The following is a 26694-nucleotide window of genomic DNA, read 5'->3' as shown; positions in this document are numbered from 1 at the left end:
TATTCTTCATCTCAGTCACAAAGAAATGAGGTGAATGAATATAAATAATAGAAGGTCAATTTCGCCACCCACCCACACACACACACACACACACACACACACACACAATCATGATTTATCCCATTTTTACTCATGTTGTTGTAAGCAGTAAATTATTATCTCATGTTATGTTTATTAACGTTTGCACAAAATAAATCACTCTACCATGAAAGTATAGCAGTGCAATGTTAGATGGAAGTAAGTATTCTCAACATAATTTTTCTGTGCATCGTTCAATGAAATTTCTTATATTGGAAGCCCAGCAGTTGCCTACAAAACCATTGTCAGTATTTTCATTTTGTGTCCTGTTTTGTGACATTGTTAGAAACGTGTGGTTGTTTTAGCTTGATTTGCCGCTGTTACTACTTGAAAAGAAATGCTAGTTATAGTGAGGCATTTGGAGATGAAGCCTGTGCATTTCATAGTCAGGAAGTGAATTAGTTATGTTTTCATTCAAAGATTATGGCTTGTTCTGTGGAAGATCATTGCATGTCACAGGTTTGGCAGTGCCATGACCTCGATGTATCCGTTCTGTGAAAGCATTTAACCGATTTCTGTTCATGGGGTACTGCAGCCATGCACATTGAGATGCTCTCAGAATGTGGAAATGTTTTGTAGGTCTTTAAGCTCTTTCTGGGTGATGAGTTAATATCTCAGTTGAAGATATTAACAGTTCATTGCAGTTCTGGTTCAGAACAGTGGCAGCCAAGAAGTGAGGAATGTCATTTTTTTGTCACCCATAATTTCGTAAGGCATAGTGAAGCTACCTGAATTGCAAATATATTGGTCACACAATGATATCTCAGATCAACCATACTCCAACTGAATGCATTTTAAAAGGAGGTCAGCATTGAACAAGAGTCCTTCCAGTGTGCAACTGAGCTTTACAAAATCAGTTTGAATACACTCTGGAACAACCAGAAAATCTGGGAACCTTTTCTTTCAGGAGGAAATCAGGAAATATGTGTGAATTTTTTTGAATTCTGGAGATTTTCATTGTTTTAGTTTTCAGTTATAGTTTCGTAAGTTTGACTGGTAAGAACTGATACTCTAACAAATAATTGTCCTTTGGGCCTCTACTGCAGAATAATACTGCAGCAATAAAAGGTAAACAAGAGAAAAACATCAAAATAAAATTTAAGCTGCAAGGAAAGTGCGCCATTTACATTAACAAAACAAAAAGAACACACAAGCGTATTCCGACAGCAAATTGTGTCAAAGCTTTAGGGTGAATACCGTGCAATACTTTATAACAATAAACTTTTTCCGATGAATGCGGCATCACAACTTTTTACATTTCTAACAGGTCACAGAAAAAATGTTGTGAATGGTGGTTCAGAAGTGTTACTTTCAAGGTAAATTTCCTTTTATTCAAGATGAATTGTGATGTGTGGGAGAATGTACAATGAATTTTTTTAAATCACAGAGCATTTGATTCTCATTCAAAACGTAACACTTTCAGGACCAACCACTTAGAAAAATTTTGGACCCATAAGACTGGACATTTATGTCATTATTTAAAATTTTAGTGGCACATTTCTGTTTGATATATCTTAAAGGATAACACACACAAAGAAGTCCAATATTCTACACGAAAGCTTAGCTTTCCTTGTACCTATACAATGTATATATTAATTTAAACCATAACTTCTTCTATTTTTATGTTTGCACTACTTAACAGTGATGTTGCTACTGGCTGACTACATCACATGTCATATGCTCTGATTATCTGCTGTCATTGGCTGGGTAGGTCACGTGATGTGAGCTATGATTTGCTGAGACAGAAGCGCGTCACAATCTCGATTTCAATGCTTTGCAAATTAACATGTTGTGTTTGGTGGAAGTCATATTTATACTTTCATAATACAGAAATATGCACTGTACATGTTGTGACCCATCAAAGATTTTTCCAAAATGTGGTCTTTTTTTTCTCTTGGGTTTCAGTTCCTATAGTGCTGGGAAGTTCTATGACAGAGTATAAAACCTTCACCATTCAAAGGATTGACTAATTTTATAGTTTCAAGGGAAAATGTACTGTTACTTAACATGGAAGAAAGTGTATTTTCACCAGGAAATGAATTTTTTTTTCCACTGAGAAAATTGGTATTTTCACCTGGGAAAATGTGTATTTTTAACTGGGAAATCCAGGAATTTTTTTTCCTTGTCCACTTGTATGCACTGAAAATGCTCGAAAGTTAGTTGAGTACATCTTTCAGAATAATTTGGACCTAATAACAACTGATTTGAAATGATTGTATGAAAAAAAGACAAAAACTGTTTCTTTTGGCAGCTGTTCTATATGCTACTGGGAAAGCCTCCAAAGCCTCATCCAACTGTGGACAGTCTTTTGCTTGCATAAGTAGCAGCTCTTTAATTTGGACTGTGTGATTTGGTGGAGCATCTCTTCATTGCAGCAAATTTTTCTTGCTGTGGATTAGATATCACCTTTTCCATTTCAGAATTCGTGACATGTTAGAGAAACCTCTCTTTACTCACTTTGTTGTTGAACACAGAAATCGAACACAATACAGTATACAAGAAACAGCTATTGGGTGCTCCAGTTCTGTAGTTCATAGTGTTTGCTACCAAATGTTGCCGCAATCAGTAACAGGTGAATACTTCTTGACATCATCTTACTTGTGCAGATTTTCTCTGCTAGTGGTAGCAAATGAAGGTTCTTGTTATGGAGAAACTGTAATTATACAGTTCATTCCAAAATACCAAATATTTCTTTGCAGTCATGGTAAACAATTTATATAACTGTGTTTACAAATTACAATAACTTTTTGGGTTGTCTTGCTTGTTTTTCTCTAACATAGTCATTATTTACGCACAGGGCCCTCAACTTCCAAGGGTACTGGAAACTGTTTCCAACTTCCATCGCTTCTGGAATCGGATGACAGTGAATTGGACGAGTTCCTCGATGACATTTTGGAGCGTGGAAGGAGTCTCGCAAAACGCACTAGTACTGCTGTTGCGAATCGTGCAGCTTCAGCAACTGGGATTACTGGGACAGTGGCTTCTTCGTCATTGTCTGTGGCTATGGATGCTCGACTGGAACTCGGTGTGGGAACTTGTGCAGAAGTTGCCCTGCGTAGGCTGGCTGCTCAGGGTGCCCACAACTTGGCACTCAGTGTCACTGCTCCAGTTATTGCTCCTCCAGAATCGGCTCGCCAGCCGTACAACTCTGCCACTGCGAGTAATCTGTACATGCACGGGCTGTTACCGTGGCAGCAGGCTGCGACTCCTGACGAAGATCACGGTCTTCCTGGCAGCTTAGCAATGCTTTCCCGTTGTTTCGACACTGTCTTTTCGGAGCTCCATACACAGGTATGCTTTTGCTCTCCACAAATCATTAAATAATAACATAAATGTAATTATGATGTAAGGATCCAAAAAGATTTGCCATCTTGCCATACATTTGCAGTGTTTCATCCTATTAAAAAAATTCATCATTACCTGTCATTGTGCAAGTGACAGTATAGTTGACAGTGTCAACAATGTTGTGACACTACAGCATTTTTCGGTGCAGGAAATCATACAGTGGTCAGAGTTGCTGCTCTACTAATGGGCAGTGAAAAACAGAGACAGAGAGAGAGAGAGAGAGAGAGAGAGAGTGAGAGTGTTGATGGGCAAATGGGAATGTAATTCAAAAACTATTCATAGCTGAGGCATTTTCATGAGTTGGTGAAAAAAGTTAAGCTCTCACATGCTATGTTATATAATAATTTGTAACTGTTCTTTACATAAACAATGTTATGGAAAGGATAGATTACTGCTCACCATATAGTGGAGATATTGAGTCACAGACAGGCACAACAAAAGGACTGCTAAGCAAATAAGCTTCTGGAGTAGGCAAAACACACACACACACACACACACACACACACACACACACACACGGCCACTGTCTTTGGCTGTCAAAGCCAGAATGTGAGTGACTGTGCATGATGGGAGAAGTGATCTGGGTAGTGGGGATAAGGAAGAGGCTGAGATGGGGGTAGGAAGAGAGAACAGGATAGGCATGGTAGCATGCAGGGTAGGTGTAGAAAGAGGATAGGGCAGCTAGGTGCAGTCTGGAGGCTAGACAGATGGGGAGGGGATGGGGGAGGCAAAGGGAGCAGAAAAGGAGAGAATAAAAAGACTGAGAGTGTGTTTGTGGAATGGAAGGCTGTGTAGTGCTGGAGTGGATATGGAAGGGGATAGGTGGGTGAAGGACAGTGACTAACCAAGGTTGAGGCTAGGGGTGTCTGGGAATATGCGATATATTGCAGGGAGAATTCCCACGTGTGCAGTTCAGAAATGTGGTGTTGATAGGAAGAATCAAGAGTGTACAGGCTGTGAAGTAGCCACTGAAATGAAGAACATTGTGTTGGGCAGCAGGCTCAGCAACTAGGTGGACCAACTTGCCCACAGATGGCCATTCATGTGGCAGACAGCATTTTGGTTGTCATGCCCATGTAGAATGGAGCACAGAGGTTGCAGCTTAGCTTGTATACTCAGTTCATCATAAGAAAAAGCTTGATGCAAACAAACACAAACGTGATGACTGGTCAGAAGCTGTAGCACAATACACTGGTGGTGTTATGCTCTTTGAAGTAAGTCTTTCTTATGTATGAGATATATTATTACTAAGATATGTTAAATGAAATTTTAAGATATTCAAATGTATTAAGAGCCATCAACATATTTCTTAATCATGCTTTACCTATGTAGCTTTTGTTTCAAAAATCGTGTACAGTCACAGCCTCTGCATTGTTGTGCTCTGATTGTCACACTGTTAATTCACAGTTTGAAAATGGCTGAGACTGCTTACAGTGCCATAGTTTGTGAAACACGCATGTGGAGCACAGTTAAAATGTGATGAGATATAGGTTGTTCTTAATGTTTTTCATGAATTTGCAGATATAATTGCTTGGAAGCGTTCCCAGGGTCTGTGTTAGATGCAGTTGAGACTCAAGCTCACATCGTACGTATAGTGGTATCGGTAGCGTAGTAGATTGATAATACACTGTAGTTCATGGTTCGCTTGTTCGAGTCTCGCCTGAGTCGTTTTTTTCTCTCGATTGGTTTGAAATACCTACATGTCATAATTGTAAAATTCATCATCTTTTTTTTCTTTTTAATAATGTTTCTAATTATATATTGCACACGAAATTCCTGTTTTATTTCAAAGATAACTTCTTAATTATTGACATTTTATGAAAGACTGTTAATAAAGGCTGTTTAAATTAAGAAAACATAATTTAATTTTTCAAGGCAAAAATAAAAAATTTATTTGGATTATGTCATTATGTCCATTGTTTTATGCCACAGATGTAGATAAGTCTCATAGAAATGTGGAAAACAATCATTTTCACAGCATTGAGCACACCGTACAAATGCTTCATTTTTACATTTGCCACTGTACCATTACAATATGAACCCAACAGAACTGATCTGACTGGAGCCAAGTTAAGGGATTTGATCCAAGAAATAACAAGACTGTTAAGCTGGTACATGTGCTGGAACTAACGCATGCAGCTATCTCACGTCACTGCTGAATGCTGGCGGGATACATAATGGCATGTTATAAAAGAAGAGGAGAAAATGTGGTGCCTGGGTGGCTTCTTGGAGTCTGTTGTTGATCACCTCATTATCTCCATAGCAGGTGACAGTTCCAGAACTGAAATGTATTTCTAGGATTTGGATAGGGAAGGAGCTAAGAGATTACCTGACAAGTGACTGTAATTAATACCTTCATTGGCTTCAGTATTCAGCAGTACGGTGAAATCCCTGCAGTATGCTTTTGCATCCCGTGTAGCTCGCTCAGAAAAATTACCCTGTGTATTTGTTAGGAATTTTCATCACTGTTGTTTATAATTAGAATACTATGTAAGGTAAGAATGAGAGCAATTTATTATTTCCACTTGGTCACGTAAGAAGCACATGGTAGTGCTGGAGTTTTGCCAGATATTATTTTATTGCTTTTAAAAATTAAATGACATTTGAAGCTATATTGTTTCTTTGCTTGACTCTTTTTACATCTGAACTGCAGCTACTCATACCATTGCAGCTTAGTTGGGCCACAGGCTAGGCAGTGCTGTCAGAGTTTAATGCGCCGGTAAAGCTGTTGTCCAGCGCTATCGCTCAGTCTATTTGCATTTAACACAGCATAAAACATATCCTTATGATCGGACTTGACTACTGGTCAGAGCTGTGCTTCCGCTCCACGTGGCATGAAATCCAATGAGATCCAAGCAAACGCAGAAGAATGCATGGTGAATGTTTACAACTGGTTTATTCTTATGATGAATAGAATACAGATCACATGACTGCTTTCACAAGTAGCTCTACCTTTGATGTGATAGGAGATAGGGGGCTAGTGGAGCTTTACTTCAAGCCAGGTGGATGAAACACTGCCAGCGAATGTGATTCAGTTGTTCCTGAAGTGTGGAATATCCTCCCCACCCTTCTCACAGTGGTATTCCAGCTCCCACTGAAGATACACATTGTCCTCCCTGTAATAGACCAAGATGGAAGACTTGTCCCATACATCCTCTCGCCACCACCTACTCCAGTCATGTCACAAGCATGACTTATCCCATCAAAGACAGGGCTGTCTGTGAAAGCAGTTGTGATGTACTAGCTAATCTGCAAGCAATTGTGATGTACCAGCCAATCTGCAACCATTATGCTACTTCCTACACGAGTGTGGCAGCTAACAAGCTGTCTGTTCGCATGAATGACCACGCCAAACTGTGGCCCAGAAAGAGCTGGACCATCCTGTTGCTGAACATGCAGCCCAACATTGTGTGCTTCACTCTAATGGCTGCTTGACATCTAGATCCTTCATACCCACATCTGCTTTCCTGAATTGTGCAAGTGGGAACTTTCCCTTCATATTTGTAACCACTCTGGCCTAAAGCTTGACTAGTCCCTGTCTCCCAGTGACCTATCACCTTCCCTGCTCCAATTCCAGTAATACACACATCGTTGATCCTGCCAGTGCACCAAAAAGTTCTTTCTCCGTCTCTCCCTTTCTCCTCTTCTCACAACTCTTTTGTGAGTACGTGCATGGCACACATGGGGCCCCTGCCCTTGCAGTACTCTATATTTTCTGTGCTGCATATCTATCCTCCTTCTATTCTTTCATCCCTCCCTTGGGAACCAGGTCTTCTGTAAAGTAGGCTAACCAAAACTTACGAAAGTATACTTTTTTGTGTTTCTCTCTTTCTTGTCCTGATTTCTTTTCTCTGCTTTGGCATTTGAGGTGTCCCTTTTCACCTAACTTCCTCCCTCTGCATGCTTGAATATCTGCTCATGCTTTTAATATGTAAAGGGCAACTGGGTGCACAACTCCCAGCACCCAGGTCGAAAGGTAAGGGTTGTGCATATCCCCTGGGAAAGGACAGGCCGAAGGAGCGGTGATTGCCTGAGCTGTTGCTTTCCCAATTGCAGATAGTTGTACTCCCCTGTGTGGGGACCCCGAAGGAAGGAGCGCGCCATTGGAGATGCAGGCAATAATGGGGATTCACCCATGATGCTTACGTCGACTCCATGTACTCAACCTCCATCTAATAAACAGAATGGGAATAAGGCCAAAGACTTGATGAATTTTTCAGTTGCACCCTGCTGCCTCATGGTGTCATGCTCAGGAGGTCAGATGGTTTCTATAGTTAACCCATTTCATCATTCAGAAAGGTGCGGAGACAGTCGCAGGCCAATTAAAATCCTGCACTTGCTTACACAATGGAACTTTGCTTCCAGAGAGAGGCAGTGCCTTTTGAGCCCAAAAATTTAAAGTTTGTAAGGAGGTTCAGTGCAGACTGACTTCTTCATGTGGTATCATATACACAGTGTGACAGAGGAAGATGTACAACATGATCTATCTGATCAGGACATAACTCCAGTCCAATGGGTGCGTGCCTACCTGAACCCTTTTCTTAACGCTTGATTGAGTGGAGCTCCCATTGAAGATCCAGGTGGACTATGGATTCATCAATGTCGGACCCTACATACCAAACACGATGTGTTGCTACCAATGTCACCATTATAACCCTACTCACAAGTCGTGTAAGAATGCAGCCCAATGTGGAACTTGCGCCAAGGTTGTTCATGAGGAAGATTGCCAACTTTCTTTTCCCCTCTGCACCGTCTGTACTGGCAACCAAGCCACTTCATCCCGTGAATGCACTGTGTACCTCATTGAGCGAGCCATTTAGGAGATCTGGGCGAAGGGAAAGGTACCTGTCCATGCTATTTGAAAAATGTTAGCTAGCGAAAAGCATTGCATACCACTATCCAGCAGTCACAGTACTGCTGTTGCTATGTCATGGCCCATGAATATGTGGTCACGCAGACCTGTGATGTCCAGTTGTGTGCTAAAGTTGTGAAATCGCGTAGTGCTAAGGTGACGTCCTCACCTCCACCCACTAAAGTTGTTCAATCTACCACAAAATCTTCACCCATATTGGTGAAGTCGCATGTGATGCAATCAGAAGAATGGAAATTTAAAAAGGAATGCTCTCAAGAAGACATTTTGCACCCCTAAAGTCAGCATATTTCTGGATCCACATCTGAAAAATTTGAAGGTACTGAGAAGTCGAACAAAGACCAATGTTGTTGCCCTTCTCCAACTCAGCAATCCTTTACAACAGTGATACTGTGCAGCACCTCTCTTCGGTCAACTTCCATTTCGCTGATGTGAATCACCAAATCACCAACCAGTTCTCCACCCTGGAGTCAGCTGACTGACCCAGGGAGGCTGTTGTTACCACTGAAGAAATATTGGAGCAGGTCCCTTAAGTCTCAGAACTCTTTAGTAGTACACAGCCAAAATCTGACACTTAGCAGCCATTGAAGTAAATGCCCCTTATAAGAGAAATATCTCTTATCATCTAATGTGGCTGTTCTCCAATAAAACATTTGTGACGTCTGATCTCACAGGACAGACTTACAGGTGCTATTGCGATAGCCATGCTCGGTTGTTTTATTACTCCATGAAATGAAATATTGCTCTCCAGACCACTTTGACATCTAAACACTTCATTCCAGTATTTTTTGTCCATAATTCGGAAAAAGAACTCCAGCTCATGGGCAAGTCATGATGCACATTTGGGAAGACATTCGAGAGTTTTTAAAGATTGAGTTTTCAAGGTAAGAATCACAGCTTTGTAGTTGGAACACATGTTCTCAATGAATTTTACAGTAAATCTACATAGGTGCCATGAAAGTTATATACAGAGTGAAGCAAAGGGGTACACAGTGCAGTAATTTTGTGGTTGCTGTTGATTGATCTGTGTGGTGGTTGTTATATCTTTATGTCAATAGTTTGACAATGTACTTCCCCACATTGATCTTCCAAATGTCGTCAGTAAACAGTAGTAATGAATTTAAATAAAAAAAAAGTTCTCTTCATGTCATTTTTTAGGTGTAAACTTTCCACATCATTTCCAACTTAACATGTGAGAGATTTTCGTGTACTATGTGTATATTGACAACTCATACTAATCAGATGTATTAATGCTTCTGCATACAAGATCAGTATCAAAAGTTCATCTGAGTACCATTTTAAACTGTAAACATTGTTGATAAAATTGTTCTTCAGAAATCTGAGCCTCTCTAGGGCAGGACAGTGATCCACAGAGTAATTCTTGCAACATCCGAACATATATTTCCTCTCACTAAGTCATTTCAACCACCATCCTGTTCTGAAGACATATCGTCCCTCAGTATGGCTCACCACTTGTGAAACAAAAATAAAACAGTACACAAAACGGCACCTTTGCATTAGACGTATTATTTTATGTTACCAGTTTCTTTCTGTATAAATTACTTTTGTTGTCAGTATCATTCGTCAGGAAGATGGCACAAGGATAGACATCCCTTCCAAGGAGTGGTATGTACCACTACAAATACCATTTTTCTCCCTCCGTATTCCATTTTGTTAGTGCACCACAGTAATGACTGTCGTGATACAGCGCAGTAAGCCCAAAATGATTGTTTCCTGAGAAGCAGATGTAACGAAGTAATACGTTTCTTGAAGCATCTCAGAATGTACACCTTCGAATGTTAACAGAAGGCCTTTGTGTGATGTCCAGCATCTTTCCAACTGGAGATCATTGAACATTTCTGAGATTACAGCATGCTAGTCAGAAATCTGTGACAGATCTCACATGGTCTGAAGTTCAGTTGAGGAGAAGCTAATTTGAAAAATACAAACTTCAGGTGACTCATCTACTTTCCCTAATATAACCAGTATCACATAAGATAGTAAAAAGTAAAATTGATGCAAGTGAAACAGTTTTATAATGTTACATTTGTTGCTACTTTTTACACTTAAAAAGAGCTTAAAAAAGTATAAGGAAGATTCCCATATCTCTCTGGTTCATACAGAATGTCAATGACAAACATGTCACGAATGCATCCTTTCATTCCGAATGCGTGGTTTTTCTGTTATGGTGATAAGTCAGAATGAGAACTATAGTCCCTGAGAAAATTTTTACCTTAAGGATATCCTTAGCTGCTTAAGCAAATAAAAACTGAGTAAAAGTATATAATTAGAGCAGGATAAAAATGTGTAGTGAAAGCTCGGACACCTTTCATCTCAAAGAATTTTGATGTCATTCACCAAACAATTATTCCTTCCAGTGCAGAATATTTTACTTCAGAGGCAATAAATTCTCATTTGTACAGCTTTTTTGTTTTCATTAATTTTGTGGCTGTCTTTGTTTTGTTATATAAAGTATATTTCTTTGTGACAATGTTCTGTAAAAGACTGCAGCATCCAGAGGCTGTAGCTTTGTGTGTGTGTGTGTGTGTGTGTGTGTGTGTGTGTGTGTGTGTGTGTGTGGGAGGGGGGCAGGGGGGTCATGTCATTATTTTTCCATTGTGTGTCTATTTCTTTGCAGTATATGTAATTATGATGTGTGGTTTACAGAAATCTTGGATGAACATAGAACTGGTGCTACAGCTGTGGCTGATGTTGAACAGTGATAGTGCTTTTGAGCCTGTGGGTGGAGCACCTGGCTTGTTTGACCCAGGTGCTGTTCCTGCTGTACGTGTGACAACTCGAGCTGTATCAGGACTGATTTCGGCACTAGCCCAGCAACCTGGGGTATCACTCCGTGTTTGGTGCCTTGCATTCCAATGTCTTATACTGATGGCGAATCAGCCTCAAATTCAGGCTCAGAGTGGTGAAGCTTGGTCAATGGGACTCGATGATGTCGAAGTATCTCTTCATGCTACATCTGGTGTGATTGTTGAAGATCCACAGTTTCTTCCAATGTTACTGCGTTTCCTCTCTGGTTCGAGTCTCAGTTACGTCTCATCGGACAAAGGCACTGTAAGTATTGCAAAGTGTACATAAAAACTTGGTACTGGATGAAAATCATTAGGTGTGAGACAATGCTATTATATATAAGATATTTTTTATCGCAAGAAATGCTGAAAGGATAACTGTACTAAATAATTCCAGTTGTAAAATGTAAACTGTAAAAGTGTTATGTACAAATGCTTAGGGGGTAGATTCTGATGTAATTGACAGGTGGTTGCAGACCAAAGTCTTTCTTTTGGATGCCTAATTTCTGTTCTACCTATGTGTTTGTCTTGTGTATGTGTAAGTTGGTGGTATCAGATGATTTTGGTTTTGCAGCAGGCAGGCCCCTCGGTGTGTGGAGCAATGAGAGAGCTGCTTGTTCGGCTGCAGAGCCGTTGTGATGTTATCAGCCCTGGCAGCCGATTGGGTAATTCTTTGAAGGAACTGCTGTTGCAGCTGATTTACAAGCTAGTTCAAACCACAGGTGCACTCACCAATCGCCAGGGACCTCTTGATGCACAGTGTGAATTAGTAGACTTGATATTAAATCTGAACTTCACTGCAGTAAATCTGTCAACAGCGATAAGCATTGTCGAATGTGTTGGTAAGATTTCAACGCTTTATCACATCCAATAAATCTGTTGTTGTTGTTGTTAAGAAATGCAGCTTCTAGTGATACTTTCGTGATAAAATTGCAATATGTGAAATGGAATCAACAATAATTAAAATTTGTTCCTGAAGAGCCATATTTCATTTCCCACTACAAAAACTCTTAGCCTCATAGTGCATTTTCATCAGTATTTAAGAAACTAACAGAATTATTGCATATGGGAAAACCATTTTCATTAGAGAGCTAACTAAGATTGCTACATGCAATGAATTTGCAGAAACCCTTTCTCAGATAACAAACATTCTGTAAAAATAATAAGCGGGGTCAGGAGAACACACACATAAAAAAAGGTTTTCCGTATGCAAGCTTTCAGAGCCAGTGGTTCCTTTTTCCAGCATAAGGATTCAGGGGAACAAGAGGAGGGAAGGAAAAGGATTAGAGTTTGGAAAAGTCAGTTAGAACCCTGGGTCAGGAAAGACTTACTGGACAGAATGGTAAGGAAATACCCTTCTTATCCTGTCTGGTAAATCTTCCCTCACCTGGGGTTTTGGGTGACTTCCTGGACTATAATCCTTTTCCTAAATCTTTTCAGTCTGTTTTCTTAACCCCCCTTCCTTACTCTTAAGCACTCTGCTGGAAGAAGGAACTACTGGCTCCGAAAGGTTGTATGCATAAAATCTTTTTTGTGTGTGTGTTACCCTGCCACCGTTTGATGAGATTTTTTTAAATCTATCCATTACATTATGTTGTCAAAAATTGATTATTTTCATTTTTATCCAGAAATACTTAGGTATATCTGTATAATATATTGTCAGTATTGAGAAATACAGAAAACAATAATGTAAAATATACAAAAATTACCACAAATGCATAATGTGTCGCATAACAAGCAGTTTTCATTGCCTGTTCAGAAATAAATTATGCTGCTTTGGCTAACATCTTATTGAAAGCGACCTCTTTACAACATAATGAAGGTTTTGGAGTATCAAGAATATAATACAGTCTGCGGGAACATAGTTTGGAGCAATAGTTATGAGCAATTAAAGTCTGTATTTTGGGACTAAATTGTTTAGAAAAGTAAATAATGTAGCTAGTATTTTCCCATCTCCATGTAAGTGTTTTACATTTTCATGTCATGTTACTGCTTCCTGGCAGTTCAAGCTTGGCAATTCTGTTCAGTTCATTTTAAAGATTACTCACATCAGGGAAATGTGAATGTTCTGAAGTCTGTAACAATATCTCAGTCTTGTAAAACTACTCAGTGGAACTAAAGATATCAATACTAACCATGCTTGTGACAGAAGAGAATTTCATCTTACCGTATGCTGGAACAGGAGCAAGTGGAACATTAGAGACAGACAGAGAAATTTAAAAATATCATTGAATTTTGTACTACAGCTGGATAGAAACAAGTGAAATGTTGGTAAAGGAAAAATCTCATTCCCCGTCCTGGATGAGGCAGGAGACATGGCACTGGTAATATTGGGAATAATTAGTATTCTAATTGGGATATTATTCAGCAACAAGCCGCAAGCACTTTTTGGTACCTGTGGCAATCTTTGTCAAATCTGTTTATTTCTGCATATATTTTCTGCTTTTACACATGTGGATGTTCATCTTTTTTCCATATTTACACTACATATGGATGCATTTGTGACAGATACAGAATGAGGGGCATCCATGAATCTGAAGGATATAAAAAAGTGTTCTTTGTTAAGTTTGTGGTTAGCTACAGGAAACACAACTTACAAATTAAAATTTCTTGCGTGCAGCTTTAAATAGTTAGTACTGTTAAAATGTGACTTATAGTGTTCCTCATTGTCACATCAATTGCTGAAACTTTAATTTGTATTTTAATCAGTCAGCTTAAGTTCAAAATTATGAGGGTCATCCAGAAATGAAAGAAAGATTGTGTACATCACCCACTGTCGATTCCCCACTACTGCGATTACAAACATGCCAGTTAGCTTGTTCCCCCGCCTCGTTGTGAGCCAAGTTTTGTTGCTTAGCGGTCATACCTCTTTGTTCTGTAACCTTTCGAAATAGCGGATTCCATTCAAAATCCTGCCAGATGCCAAGTGTGTAGTGTTGTTTGTTGTGAGAATGCAAAAAATTTTGGCGTATTGAAATTTATAAGCAAATAAAGAATATTTAGGGTGATAGTGCAAGGAACATGCCTTCATTGATATGGAATGTTGTTGGCAAAGGTTTTCTTCATTAATGACAATGTTTGGCCTCTAGCATCAGCTCAAGCACTGCAAAAACTTCAGCGTCTTACACGGGACATTTTTTTAAGTCTTTCTTACAGCTCTGACTTGGCACCATGTGACTTTCTCCTGAAACTAAATGAATTGTTGAGTGGAAAACAGTTAGCAAACAATGAAGATCTCAAACAAGCAGTGACGTGCTGGCTCATGTCTTTGACAGTAGGAGTGCAACATGAGAATTGAAAAATTGGTCCCAAGTTACATTAAGTGCCTTGACAGTTAAGATGACTACATTGAAAGATAGGGTAATGTACTGTAACTTTATTTACAAAGTTTGGTGTTGAAAAATCTTTCATTTTTATTCATTTATGCCAAAATTTTCTTTACTTTCTGGATGACCCCATATGTTACAGAATATGTACAATTTAAGAAAACAGAAAATGGTGCAGAAATGACAGAGCAGCTTGACACACATCCTCTACATCTTACACTTCCTGAGTCCCATGAGAATCTCCTCAGTTTTCCTATCAGGAAGTGCTCACATCTTATAATCACATGGTAAACTGGATGAGGCATAAACAAGAAACACAATATGAAAATATGTTTTCTAAAACTGTTCATTTTACCTTCCTCAAGATCTCTTAGCATCATTTGTACTTAATTTAATTACCTTATAATGAATGAAAAGGGTTGAAGTACAGGTCTTTTAAGTTGTGAATTGAATGTTCAAACAAACTAAGGGCCTGCAAACGCTTGTTGTTTGATACATCCCACAGTATCTCATCTGGGCATCTGCCAGTCATCTTCAGGTGAGCCATCAAAAACTTATGAAGATTTGTTGCAATACACAGTATACAGCATGCAGTGGGTATTCCATACAGTCATCAGAACTAGGTTGATAGACAGGTCACACTTCCTGGCAGCAGTGTCACTGGTGGAACTGTGGGACAGCTGTACTCTGCGTTACCACTCGCTGTGGCCATTGGCACACACCGTCATCTCCGATTAGAACAAATTGCGGAGATGATGGGGTTCTGTGCGCTGTCCAACTGTTAGCTGCAATCACAGTTCATCAGTTTCTCCTCCACGTGTATTTCCACTAATTCTTCAATAATTCAGTCCCAAAACAATGTTTTTGTGTTCAGAATCATACTCCATTGAATGAATGTTCAGTGGAAATACAGTGTGCAGCAGTAGAAGACTTGCTTAGTTGTTAAAGGCGAGTACATTGTTGATGTTCAGTTCAACATTCTTTCACCATAAGTGTGGTCTGTCCTATGTAAGCCGTGCCACACTGACAACGTAGTTTGTAAATTCCGGCCTTCCGCAATTACAAGTTGTCCTTCTCTAATTCCAAAAGATTTGCAGTCGTAGGTGGGGGACAGAAAATCATTTTCAGCTGAAATTTATAGAGGAATCTTGCTATTTTAAATGAAATGTTGCTGACAGAAAGAAAGAAAAGCTACAGTGTTTGCTGGCAAGTTCTCTTCTTTATGCACTTCCTGAGTCTTGGTTTTAACTGACAGTGTTGTTTTAATTTGCTAGATGGTAAATCCATTTGTTCTGAACACTGTTTTCAGGTGGGCGAGCTCCTTAGGCAATCTATCCAAATCTGAGACAGTGAGAACTCTTTGTAAAATGTAAACTTTCACGGCTGGAATTGCCACAATTAATAAAATATTCCGGGCCATTATGCCATGGTCAAAGGCATTTCACTTTAAAAGCTGACGTTTCGTCCCCATCTGCGGAGGACATTTTCAAGGGGGTTGTAGCTTTGGCAAATGTCCAATTCTCACCCTGATTCACTGCAGGGTGTGAATTGGACATTCGACAAAGCTACGCCTTGAAATTGTCTCCCACAGTTGGGGATGAAACTTCGGATTTTAAAGTGAAATCCCTTCGACCACGGCATAATAGCCTGAAATATTTTGTTAATTGTGTGAAGTGTGATTCCTGCGAATGAATGTTTTAAGCATGCTCATAGCTTGCAATGGATGATAACTTGATGCTTTCAAATACAAATCAGGATGAGTGGACATATGATCAACTGAATTCCCCTGAGAGATATCATTCTTTCGTCTAACCAAGACGTCCAAGAAAGGCAGACATCCACCTTTCTCTACTGCCACAGTGAATCAAATGTTGTTATGAATGGAATTGAGGTGGTGATGAAACTCCATCAATTTATCTTCTCCATGAGGCCACATATGAAAGCATTATCCACATCCCTCCAAAATACGTTTGATTTAAGGGCAGATGATTCAAGTTCTCTCGCCTTGAAGTCCTCCATAAAAAGGTTGGCCATAAAGGGATACAGAGAGCTGTCCATGACAGTGCCATCAGTCTGTTTGGAATATTCTTGTTTGAACATAAGGTAGGTTCAGGATAGTGGGTGCTGAAAGAAAACTCTGAGCCCACCTGAAACTATTTGCCAATTAGTGTCAAAGAATCTGCAAAAGGGACCTATGTAAAAGGTGGTACCACATCAAACTATGGTCAGAACTGCTTAGGCAGAGAGCCCCAATCTATTGATAAAGTTAGCTAAGTTACAGATGCGATGTGAGCATTTGCCGATGAACGGTTCTGCAAAGGACAGTTGAGTTCCACCATTGAGGATGCTGCTGCCAGGAAGTGTGATCAGTATGTCAACCTGATTTTGATGCATGTACTGAAAACGTGCAGAACTATATATATTGTGGAACAGAGCAAGTCTTCATCAGTTTTCGGTGACTTACTTGAAGATGACTGGCAGGTGCCCATTTGAAATACCGTGGGATGTATTAAATGACGACTTCTGCAATGCTCAAATTTGTTTTAACATGTCTTAAAGTTACTGGAACAGAGTGAAATTATCGTTGTTGATGTATAACTATGGAATGACAGTTATAGAACCTGATAGATTAGGAGTGCTAGAGACTTTTTCAAAAAGATTTAAGAACTTTTCCTAGTGCAGGAAGATAAGTTTAAATGGTTGTCAGTTTCAAAATGTTTTATGATGGCTAGCAAAAGAAGTTAGCCATGGTCTATTATGCTGCATGTACTTAAATTCTGGAATCTTATCATTCAAGTAATGATCACTTTCATCCTGCCCCCTTCCCTGATTTCTACACAGACACACAGTGAGATAGAGAGAGAGAGAGAGAGAGAGAGAGAGAGAGAGAGAGATTGTTAAGTCAGTCATATATATTTAAACCAGTAGCAATGTGTGCCGCGAAATTACATGTGAACTAAGTTACCTTGTTTGAACTGATGCACTTCCCTTTTTACTGTTTCCACTTGTTAATTATGTGATTGTGCATGTTTCTTTTGTCAGTGACTGGATAACGTTTTTCAGTATATTAATTTTTTAACTGTTGCTCTATGTTATAGGTTTCTATTCCAATGGCTAGTTGTATATGAAAATTGTTTAATTGTACATTGGTTTTCCACAAAATGTAATTTTTTTAAAATTTTATATTCAGTCTCAGGTTACACATGATATCATTACCAGTTTTTGACTTCAAGTTGTCATCAGAGGCTTGGAGTACATTACACAGTTAGTTCCTCTTCAGGCCTATTCGGTTGTTGAGTTAGTAAACATAAAGTGTTCAAATCATGTAATAATGACTTGGAAGTAAGACAAAAATGGTAATGATACCACTTGTATGGTTCTAGCTGAAATACATAATAAAAAAAATTACAAAAGGCGGTCAATCTGTTTTCTTAAGACAGTTTGCTTTTTCTGTGTAAGTAAATAAGACTGACATATTTTTCATCATCATGATGCATTGTCATTTTCTGTAAATAAGAAATACCAGTGACATTTTACACATGAAGTTTGAAATTATGCTATTACATCTTACCCAAAAAGATTTTATTCTAAAATAGAATATGGTTTTGTTTGGAGGGAAGTAATTATTTCTACTCAGTAAGTTCCTCTCTGGTTTATGATTTTTCAGCAAATTTGGCATACAATTACATTTTGAGCTCAGAGAAGGTGCGTTGCAGAAGTATATCGGAACCTTCCATCGGCACAAATGATGCTTCTTCATGTTTTGGAGGCCTTTTTGCATCAGTACTGGGAAGTGAATCAAAACAAAGTAGACCAGCTACTTGGGATGCTTTATTGTGTAATCTTCTAAAGTTATGCTGTCACATAGTGCAGACACCATTATCCAACAATAATGAGGTATGTGAGAATTGGAAATCATTATGCATCATACTTTTCTGTGTGTGTGTGTGTGTGTGTGTGTGTGTGTGTGTGTGTTTAGTGGAGGCATTGAACTAGCTTAGCTTCAGAAACTGTTCTTGAGAGCATGCTTACCAGGGTTGAGAATATCCCAGGTATTAAAAAAAACTTGTGGGTTAAATTGTCCTTTTTTATGCGTTTTATTAGGCTCTTTGGAATTTTTCTGTATTGACACACAGTTCAATTTAGATTCCTATATTTAATTTATTCATAACACTAGCTCATCCTACAACTTCTTTATTAATAGAAAACAATGATAAATTAAACAGCCTAAAATTAGTAAATGGAATTTTCTCTTTTTGGCAGCCAAAGCCTTGCACAGTTATCGCAACCTTTTTTTAAGCACATGCTTGTAAAGACCATGTAGTAGTAGAAATTCGTGTTTTGTTCAGGCACTAAATCCATATTATGAATTATAGCAACCAATATCCATAGGCCAACAAGCATGTCTGGTAAACACAATTGATTGTGAAACCATCCAACAGACAGCTAAATATTGTGCAGAGTCTTTGAAAAATGCAGTTAAAAGTCTGAAGATAATTTCCAGAAAAAGTATTTGCTGTTTGCACTGATAATGACAGTAAAATACTAAAAATGTAACATCTTTAAAACAAGATGTGTGAGTTGTTAACATGTGGGTATTTGGATCATTATATTAATCTACTAAAAGAAGAAATAACACCTACTAGAGTATTAAAGCATGTAGGTGAAGTTTGTAAGTACTTTCGGAACCTCCATGAATCACGTGATTGGTCAAAGGAAAAGAATGGTCTGATCCATCCTGCTGGATGGAATTACCAGGATGATTGCCTATGTACCTGTATCAATAATTATTCTAAATATGTAGAAATTGTAACAGATTCTTCAAGAAGATAATGTTATAATTTATGAAGATGCCATTTATTTTCTCCGACAACTGTCAGAGGTTTGTAGAGTCCTGGACTTTCTTCGACCAGACAGCACATACTGTTGAGCTATGGATCGATCTTTTAGAAAGTACCAATATAAAACCATATAAGAATAAAATAAAATAAATAAATAAATAAATAAAGGAACAAGTACTAGAACACTTTCACTATTTTGCTTATAAGTTACACCCAAGATTCAGAAAGAGATTATTAACAGCTGAAAAAGAAGGAAGTGCAGAAAACTGGCTCATAGAGTGCACCCAGAGTGGATGGCAAGTGTTGTGTCTTCTAGAATTGCTTGTTATGACTATTTTCCTGCCGCTATTTTTTCTGGTGCAAACAAATGGTCGAATATAAGGGAGCTGAAAACAGAAAAAAAAAGAAAAGGAAACTTACCAACAGGATTTATTACTTTCATGAAACACCTTCTTGCTCTAACAGCACTGAACCCATTGAGAAAATGTTCTCCAACTACAGGCTTGTTAGTTCAAAATTAAGAACTAACTTAGGAGAGATAAGAGCCAAGAATTCGGTGAAGATCCATAAATTCTTGCATACTTCCAAAAATAATTAAATTGTACTTTACACTCATTACGATTGTATATTAATACACAATACAATATCTACACTTCCTGGAAGTGTAGATATTGTTTAACTGTGTTTCTTACATTGCAAGAAAAGTTAAAACACAGTATTAACAAATTAAATTTATGTGATAGCTGTCTTCAACAATTATGTTTGTTAATTAAATTGTGTGTGTGTGTGTGTGTGTGTGTGTGTGTGTGTGTGTGTGTGTGTGTGTGTGTGTGTGTAGGGGGACAGGTGTGCATTGTTTTTTATGGGTTAAATTAATACTGCCATTGTGTTTGGAACTGCGCCCCCCCTCACACACACACACACACACACACATACACACACACACACACACACACACACAGAGAGAGAGAGAGAGAGAGAGAGAGAGAGAGAGAGAGAGAGAGTGAGGGGGGGGGGGATTGTCCAGAACTTGTGGTCAGAATGAGGTAAGGGGTAGTGTTGGGTAGAACAGGATGGAGGAAGAGGGGAGGGTAATATGCGGTGAAATGAAGGGAGCAGCAAGATTTAAGATAGTGGGGAACAGCGAGGAAGAGGTAGAAATGTGGCACCTGCAGGCAGGGTTCACAAGATATTTCACTTGTTCCGTAGGTGGTGAGGATTGGGGAAGGCTGAAGGCAGTGTAGGTTATAGGTAGAGCTGGACTACTGAGAGAACTGTGTGAATAAAGGTTCATAGATCAGACACCTTTGAATCAAAATATTGTGAATGGAAACTGGTGAAGAGTGAAAACAAAAGGAGTGGGGGAAGTGGAGAACAGGAACCAGCAAAGAGTGGAGCCAGGGTGTTGTGAATATAGGGTGTGTTGGAATGACAATCTGTATTTACCAGTGTATACCTACAGATTTCCTGGGCGTAAAGCAAGGACACTCAATATCTCAGCAGGAGAGTTGGAAGAAACAGGATGGCAGAAGTAGCTAGAAGAAGCTAGTACTATAATGTGCAACTTGGTCAGTCTAGATGATCTGGGTTTACAGATTGGACAGTCTACAGATGATATCTAATTTCAATAATAAGGTTGCATTTCCATCAAGGAAACTTCCCCAGTCACCTCTGTGGGGTAGGAATAGAGACTCATGTGAGTAGTATGGTGATCCACAAATAAATTGGTGCAAGAGGCTTAGAAAATAGAAGTATTAATTTTGTATTGACATCACCACAAGTTTGCATTCACAATATAATTGTAGAGCTTTAGAGAGTGTAACCTACACATATAGTTATCAGCTACTATGTGATTTGCATGTAGTAATATAAGAAGAGATCGGTTGGTAGGACATGTTCTGAGGCATCAAGGGATCACCAATTTGGTACTGGAGGGCAGCGTGGAGGGTAAAAATTGTAGAGGGAGACCAAGAGATGAATACACTAAGCAGATTCAGAAGGATGTAGGCTGCAGTAGGTACTGGGAGATGAAGAAGCTCGCACAGGATAGAGTAGCATGGGACTGCATCAAACCAATCTCTGAGCTGAAGGCCACAACAACAACAACAAAAACAACAACAACGTGGGAAGATCAGAAAGTAACACTCAATAATTTTACTACCAAAAGGTTTAATAGATAACAAAATAAAAAAGAATCACAAACGAGCTTACATCTTTTACCTACTTACATCTTTTACCTACTTTTCTATATAGTCGCCAACATTCCTATATAGTCACCAACATTTCAACATATTCCTGCCATCGTGGTGCCAGTTTCAGTATGTGTCCTGTTTGTGTAAGTCCATTTGGCTGGGGTATAGTCATTGATGGACTGCAGATTTCACTTCCACATCTGTCTCGAAGTGTTGGCTGGCCAGGAATTTCTTCATGTGGCCAAACAGATGAAAGTCCAACAGCAGAAGTTCCAGACTCTATGGTGGTTACTGGAACCCCCCCCCCCCCACACACACACACAAATTTGGTGATTTTTTAATAAACAATAGTAGTCACCTGGGGGGCAAGCATTGTTATGGAGAAGTTTGACACCATCAGAATTAATATTGTGACATTTGTTGTGAAGGGCATGATGCAACTTAACCAAAGTTTTAATGTAGACCGCACCATTTACAGTGGTCCCATGTTCATAAGTCCACCAATAACACACCATGCATATCCCAGAACACTGTCACAAGCACTTTCTTAGCAGAGTGAGTCACCTTGAATTTTTTTCGGGCTGGGGAACCAACATGTTTCCACTCCCAAAGATCTGCTCAGCCTTTGGCATGCAGTGATACACCCATGACTTGTCACCATTGACGATTCCTTTTGGAAAGTCATGCCCTTCTGTGGCATGACACACAAAAAGATTTAAGCTTGTCATCATTCCGTTGCCCTTGTGGTTGTCTGTCACGATAAGGTTCATAGTTGCCCATGTTGGTCATTCAAAATTGTTGCCTCAATGACTCTGGCATGGCAAATCACTTAGGGTTCACATGGTTGTCTTGGAAGCATGCACACCACCTGTAAATATTGCTACAGTCCGTACAGTCATCCCCATACATGTTATGCATGTCGATTTGAATTTCACTTGTTTCATGTCCTTTGGCCCATAAGTATGTCTCGCAGTTCGGGCTTCTCTAGCTAGAGCAGCACATGAAAACAAAATAACCTCTTTAGTGCAAACCTCAAGGTATATTGTTGCGATATTTCAATATTACAGCTGCATTTCCAGGGGAGAAAAAAAAATATTCTGTGTTACTTTCTGATCCTTCCTCATAGTTAATTTCATAGCTTTCAAGCAGTTCCAAATCCTTAAAATAAAAACATGGCAAATTTTTTAAATCAAAGTTGTACCAGAACAGTACTGCATAACAGGGCCCATGTAGCGAGGGGTTGGTCGCAGAGGTGGTATGAGGTAATATCAGGATGTTCTGTGGAGTAATGGGTATCAGAATGCTAGTTTGGGGAGACAGAAATAAATTTCACAAGGATATTTCTCAACTGAGAGCAGGTAGTCAGCACCCTGGCAGAAAAAATGGCACAGCAGTTCCAGTCAAGAATGATTCTTAGTGATCAGATGTGCTTACTGGGAGTGGTTAGTGAGAATGGTTGGAAAATGAGCCATAGAGGAGGGTACGACATGAGAGTGCTGTTTGTGGATCAGTTTTGGAAAGTCACAGTGTCTGTGTAGGCCTTCATAACAAGTATACAGTGTACTGGAGAAAGGATTACTACTCACTCCAGATGCATTTTCTATGGCAGAAAAACTGTACGGTGGAGATTTGTTGCTGTGGAAGAGATGTAAGATATCAAAGTTTAGTTAGTGTTAAAGATTGTTAGATTTGATACAGTTGGAGGCTCTTATGGAATCATCATAGAAATGGCTGTAGATATCGAGGAAGGTAGCACATTGAACTTTTTGTAAAACAGATAAAAGATTCATGGCTGTGAATAAATGAAAACGAGTGTCTTAGCACAGATCACAAAGATACTGTTGGTATACCAAAACCAGCAAAATATTTAGGATTTTGCCTGATTGTGGATTGTCACAATTGGATAAGGGTGTGAACTGGTAGAGACAAGGTTTGATAGCGTTGTTATCAATTCAGGGGGTGAGAGAAGGAGAGTTGATCTCTGACAGTGTGGTTAGATTTGTGTGGAGGGCTAAAAGTTGAGGGTCTTGGAAGAATTTAAGCTTCTGCAACATTAAGGCGTTGGACAGGTGCGTTAACAGCAGTGTAATGCATTTGCTGGATTCTAGCTTCTGTGGGGTATTGGAGGATTGTTTGAGTGGGTGACAGATAGAACAAATCAGCAAGGCAAGGTCTGGGAACTGTGAGGCTAGAGTGAGTGGGAATTTTGTAAAGTTTCATACATCTTGTCTGGTAGATGTATCCTGAGGCAGACACAGTAAAATAGTAGAGTTGGTTACTTTTTTGTTGGTGGTTTTTGAATGCCTGTACCACAGCAGAATACTTTGTTGTTCAAAAATACTTTTTAGTAGTTTTCTGCTACATGAAAGGAAGATGTGATTTATCATCATTTTACTTTCTGTATGCATTAGAAATAACTTCAGCATTTTGAATGGTAATAATTTCAAACAAAATAGGATACATAATTATTTTATCTGTAACAATGTGCAAGGCACAATTTTTATGCCTGTTGTAGATGAGATTGCTCAAGTGAGAAAATTTTATTTCATTATTGACGGTGATATTCTGTTGAAGCTGTTCACACTTCTTGGATTTAATGAGTGGAATGCTAATGATTTTATACAATATTGCTCTCTTTAATTATTCAATATTCTCATAACAGTGTGTGTAGACTTTAAATTGGATGAATCCCCTGATCATTTGAACAAATGGAGGCAACAAATGTCAACATGCCAGATATAAATTGAACAGTGGGAGTTATTGCCCCATCTGATTGAAACTATATATCCTTATAATAGAAGGAAACATTCCACGAAGGAAAAATATATCTAAAAACAAAGTTGATGTGACTTACCAAATGAAAGTGCTGGCAGGTTGACAGACACACAAACGAACACAAACATACACACAAAATTCAAGCTTTCGCAACAAACTGTTGCCTCATCAGGAAAGAGGGAAGGAGAGGGAAAGACAAAAGGATGTGGGTTTTAAGGGAGAGGATAAGGAGTCATTCCAGTCCCGGGAGCGGAAAGACTTACCTTAGGGGGAAAAAAGGACGGGTTCCCACTCGCGCGCACACACACACACACATATCCATCCACACATATATGTGTGGATGGATATGTGTGTGTGTGCGAGTGTGTACCTTTCCTTTTTTCCCCCTAAGGTAAGTCTTTCCGCTCCCGGGACTGGAATGACTCCTTACCCTCTCCCTTAAAACCCACATCCTTTCGTCTTTCCCTCTCCTTCCCTCTGTGTGTGTGTGTGCGCGAGTGTGTACCCGTCCTTTTTTCCCCCCTAAGGTAAGTCTTTCCGCTCCCGGGACTGGAATGACTCCTTACCCTCTCCCTTAAAACCCACATCCTTTCGTCTTTCCCTCTCCTTCCCTCTTTGCTGATGAGGCAACAGTTTGTTGCGAAAGCTTGAATTTTGTGTGTATGTTTGTGTTCGTTTGTGTGTCTGTCAACCTGCCAGCACTTTCATTTGGTAAGTCACATCATCTTTGTTTTTAAACTATATATCCTTGTAGAGTTCATCAAGTTTTCTCCAGAGAAAGTTTTTCTGACTGTCTTGGTATTGTCCAGAGTCACAGAGCATTTGTTGCTTTTCTAAGAACTGGTCTGTCATATATATATTTTCCATCTAAGTGAGACTGAGCTTTCAAGGGTCTTGCATGCTGAATATCTTGGAAATATGACTTGTATAAACTTTGCAAAAAATAAAAAAAGGGAATGAGCTGAATAATTTCTGCAACATCGTTTTCATCTTGTGATGACCAGAGGAAGTTTCTGGAAAAGCAGTGCAATCTTTTATCATCTCTTTCCAGATACCCAGGCATTCTGAAGAAAGTATGGATACAGGTGAGAACCAATTGCCTGACAGTGAAACAGAACAGAGGGGCACAGAGACTCAGCAGTCTTTTATGCAGCAGCAGAGTTCGCAACCAGAGCAAGAGCCAAAGGTTCCTTGTGCCGCAGACACAGGTGAGTTGTAGTTGTAATTTCTTTTTGAAATTGTTTATTGTTCTGGACAATTACATAAAATTTCCAAAATGTTTCATTATCTTGATTATCTATATTTACTGTAGTCTAGGGCACTGTGCACATCAACATGATAGTTGCAACAGCTAATGAGAAACCTCACTTGTTAACAGCATCATCCAGTAATGTGTAGAGTATATTGCGTGCCTTCTCAGTGAGCACTGGTACCTAAAAAAAAATGGGAAATTCCCTCAGACAGACGCATTCTTACTGTTTTCAAGTTCTGTTTCCATGATTGTTTTGTTCTGTTTCCCTAGTAACTTTTACAGGATTCCCTGAAGCCCATCTACATCATCATGGTCTCATAATTACTGGAAAACAACATTTTTAGGGTTTCATACCTTAATCTGTAAAAATAGAACCCTTATAAGCTCATTTTGTTATCCATTTATTCGTCAGTTTGTTTGTTAAGATCATTTTTTCTCAGGAATCGAAATAGGTACAAAGTTCAAATTTATGCTACATACTAAGGTCTATGTCCTCCTGGCAGTGTAAAAAATTTAGGCTTGTGTGTCAGTGCAATAAAAAATGTGGCTTTTTGATAATCACAAAGTCACTGATCGGAGGATAGGCAAAGTATAGGCAAAGTCAATACATCTGCAATTGCCACTGAGCTTAGCATGTTAATATAACACCAAAATTAATAAAATAAATGAAAAGTTTCAATAGCGAATGTGAAAATTACACAAAAATTTCAACTTAGAAGTTAAAATTAAAAGAAAATTCTTGAAAGTCTTGGAATTCGTGGGTCCAACATCTTGCCAGAATTGCTATTGATAACACAAAAATATAATTGAGGTTCTTGTTTCCCCGGATGGATGAACTATGTTTATACATAATTAAGTTTGTGCTGAAACCTCTGAGCCCAAGTCCTACTTGTGCTTGTCCGCTCTTTTTTCCAGTTTCATGTCACTTGGATCTTCCTCACTTTAAGAGCCAGCCTGATTTGGTGTTTACCTCTGTGTCCACAAAAAGCCAATCTTCATTATATCAGCCACTATGACCCACTTTGACACTTTTCTTAGGTTTCTACCTCTTAGATTAGAAAGGTGGTCCCTGTTACTTCTTAAGTATTCATGAACAGCACACGTACATTCACAAACAAAGCACACTGTTCAAGCATCTCTCCTGTCATGTGAATGCACACAGCAGGAATGAGGCAGCGAATTGGCTGTGCCTTTTGACCTACTCTAGA

At 39.1% G+C, this 26694-nt stretch overlaps 1 protein-coding gene across 1 annotated transcript in view; it reads left to right on the top strand.

Moving 5' to 3' along the window:
- Positions 1-26694, top strand: part of LOC126176519 (baculoviral IAP repeat-containing protein 6) — a 329968-nt gene that overhangs the window by 167457 nt on the left and 135817 nt on the right. Inside the window, exons 34-38 of the mRNA XM_049924030.1 lie at positions 2876-3369; positions 10961-11365; positions 11675-11942; positions 18094-18323; positions 25286-25442. Of these exons, the coding sequence (XP_049779987.1) occupies positions 2876-3369; positions 10961-11365; positions 11675-11942; positions 18094-18323; positions 25286-25442 (1554 nt within the window). The remainder of the gene's footprint in view (positions 1-2875; positions 3370-10960; positions 11366-11674; positions 11943-18093; positions 18324-25285; positions 25443-26694) is intronic.

The sequence above is a fragment of the Schistocerca cancellata genome, chromosome 1 (assembly GCF_023864275.1).
Source record: "Schistocerca cancellata isolate TAMUIC-IGC-003103 chromosome 1, iqSchCanc2.1, whole genome shotgun sequence".
Classification (NCBI taxonomy): domain Eukaryota; kingdom Metazoa; phylum Arthropoda; class Insecta; order Orthoptera; family Acrididae; genus Schistocerca; species Schistocerca cancellata.
Note: the sequence above shows the minus strand (reverse complement) of the source record. Positions and strands in the feature narration are given on the sequence as shown.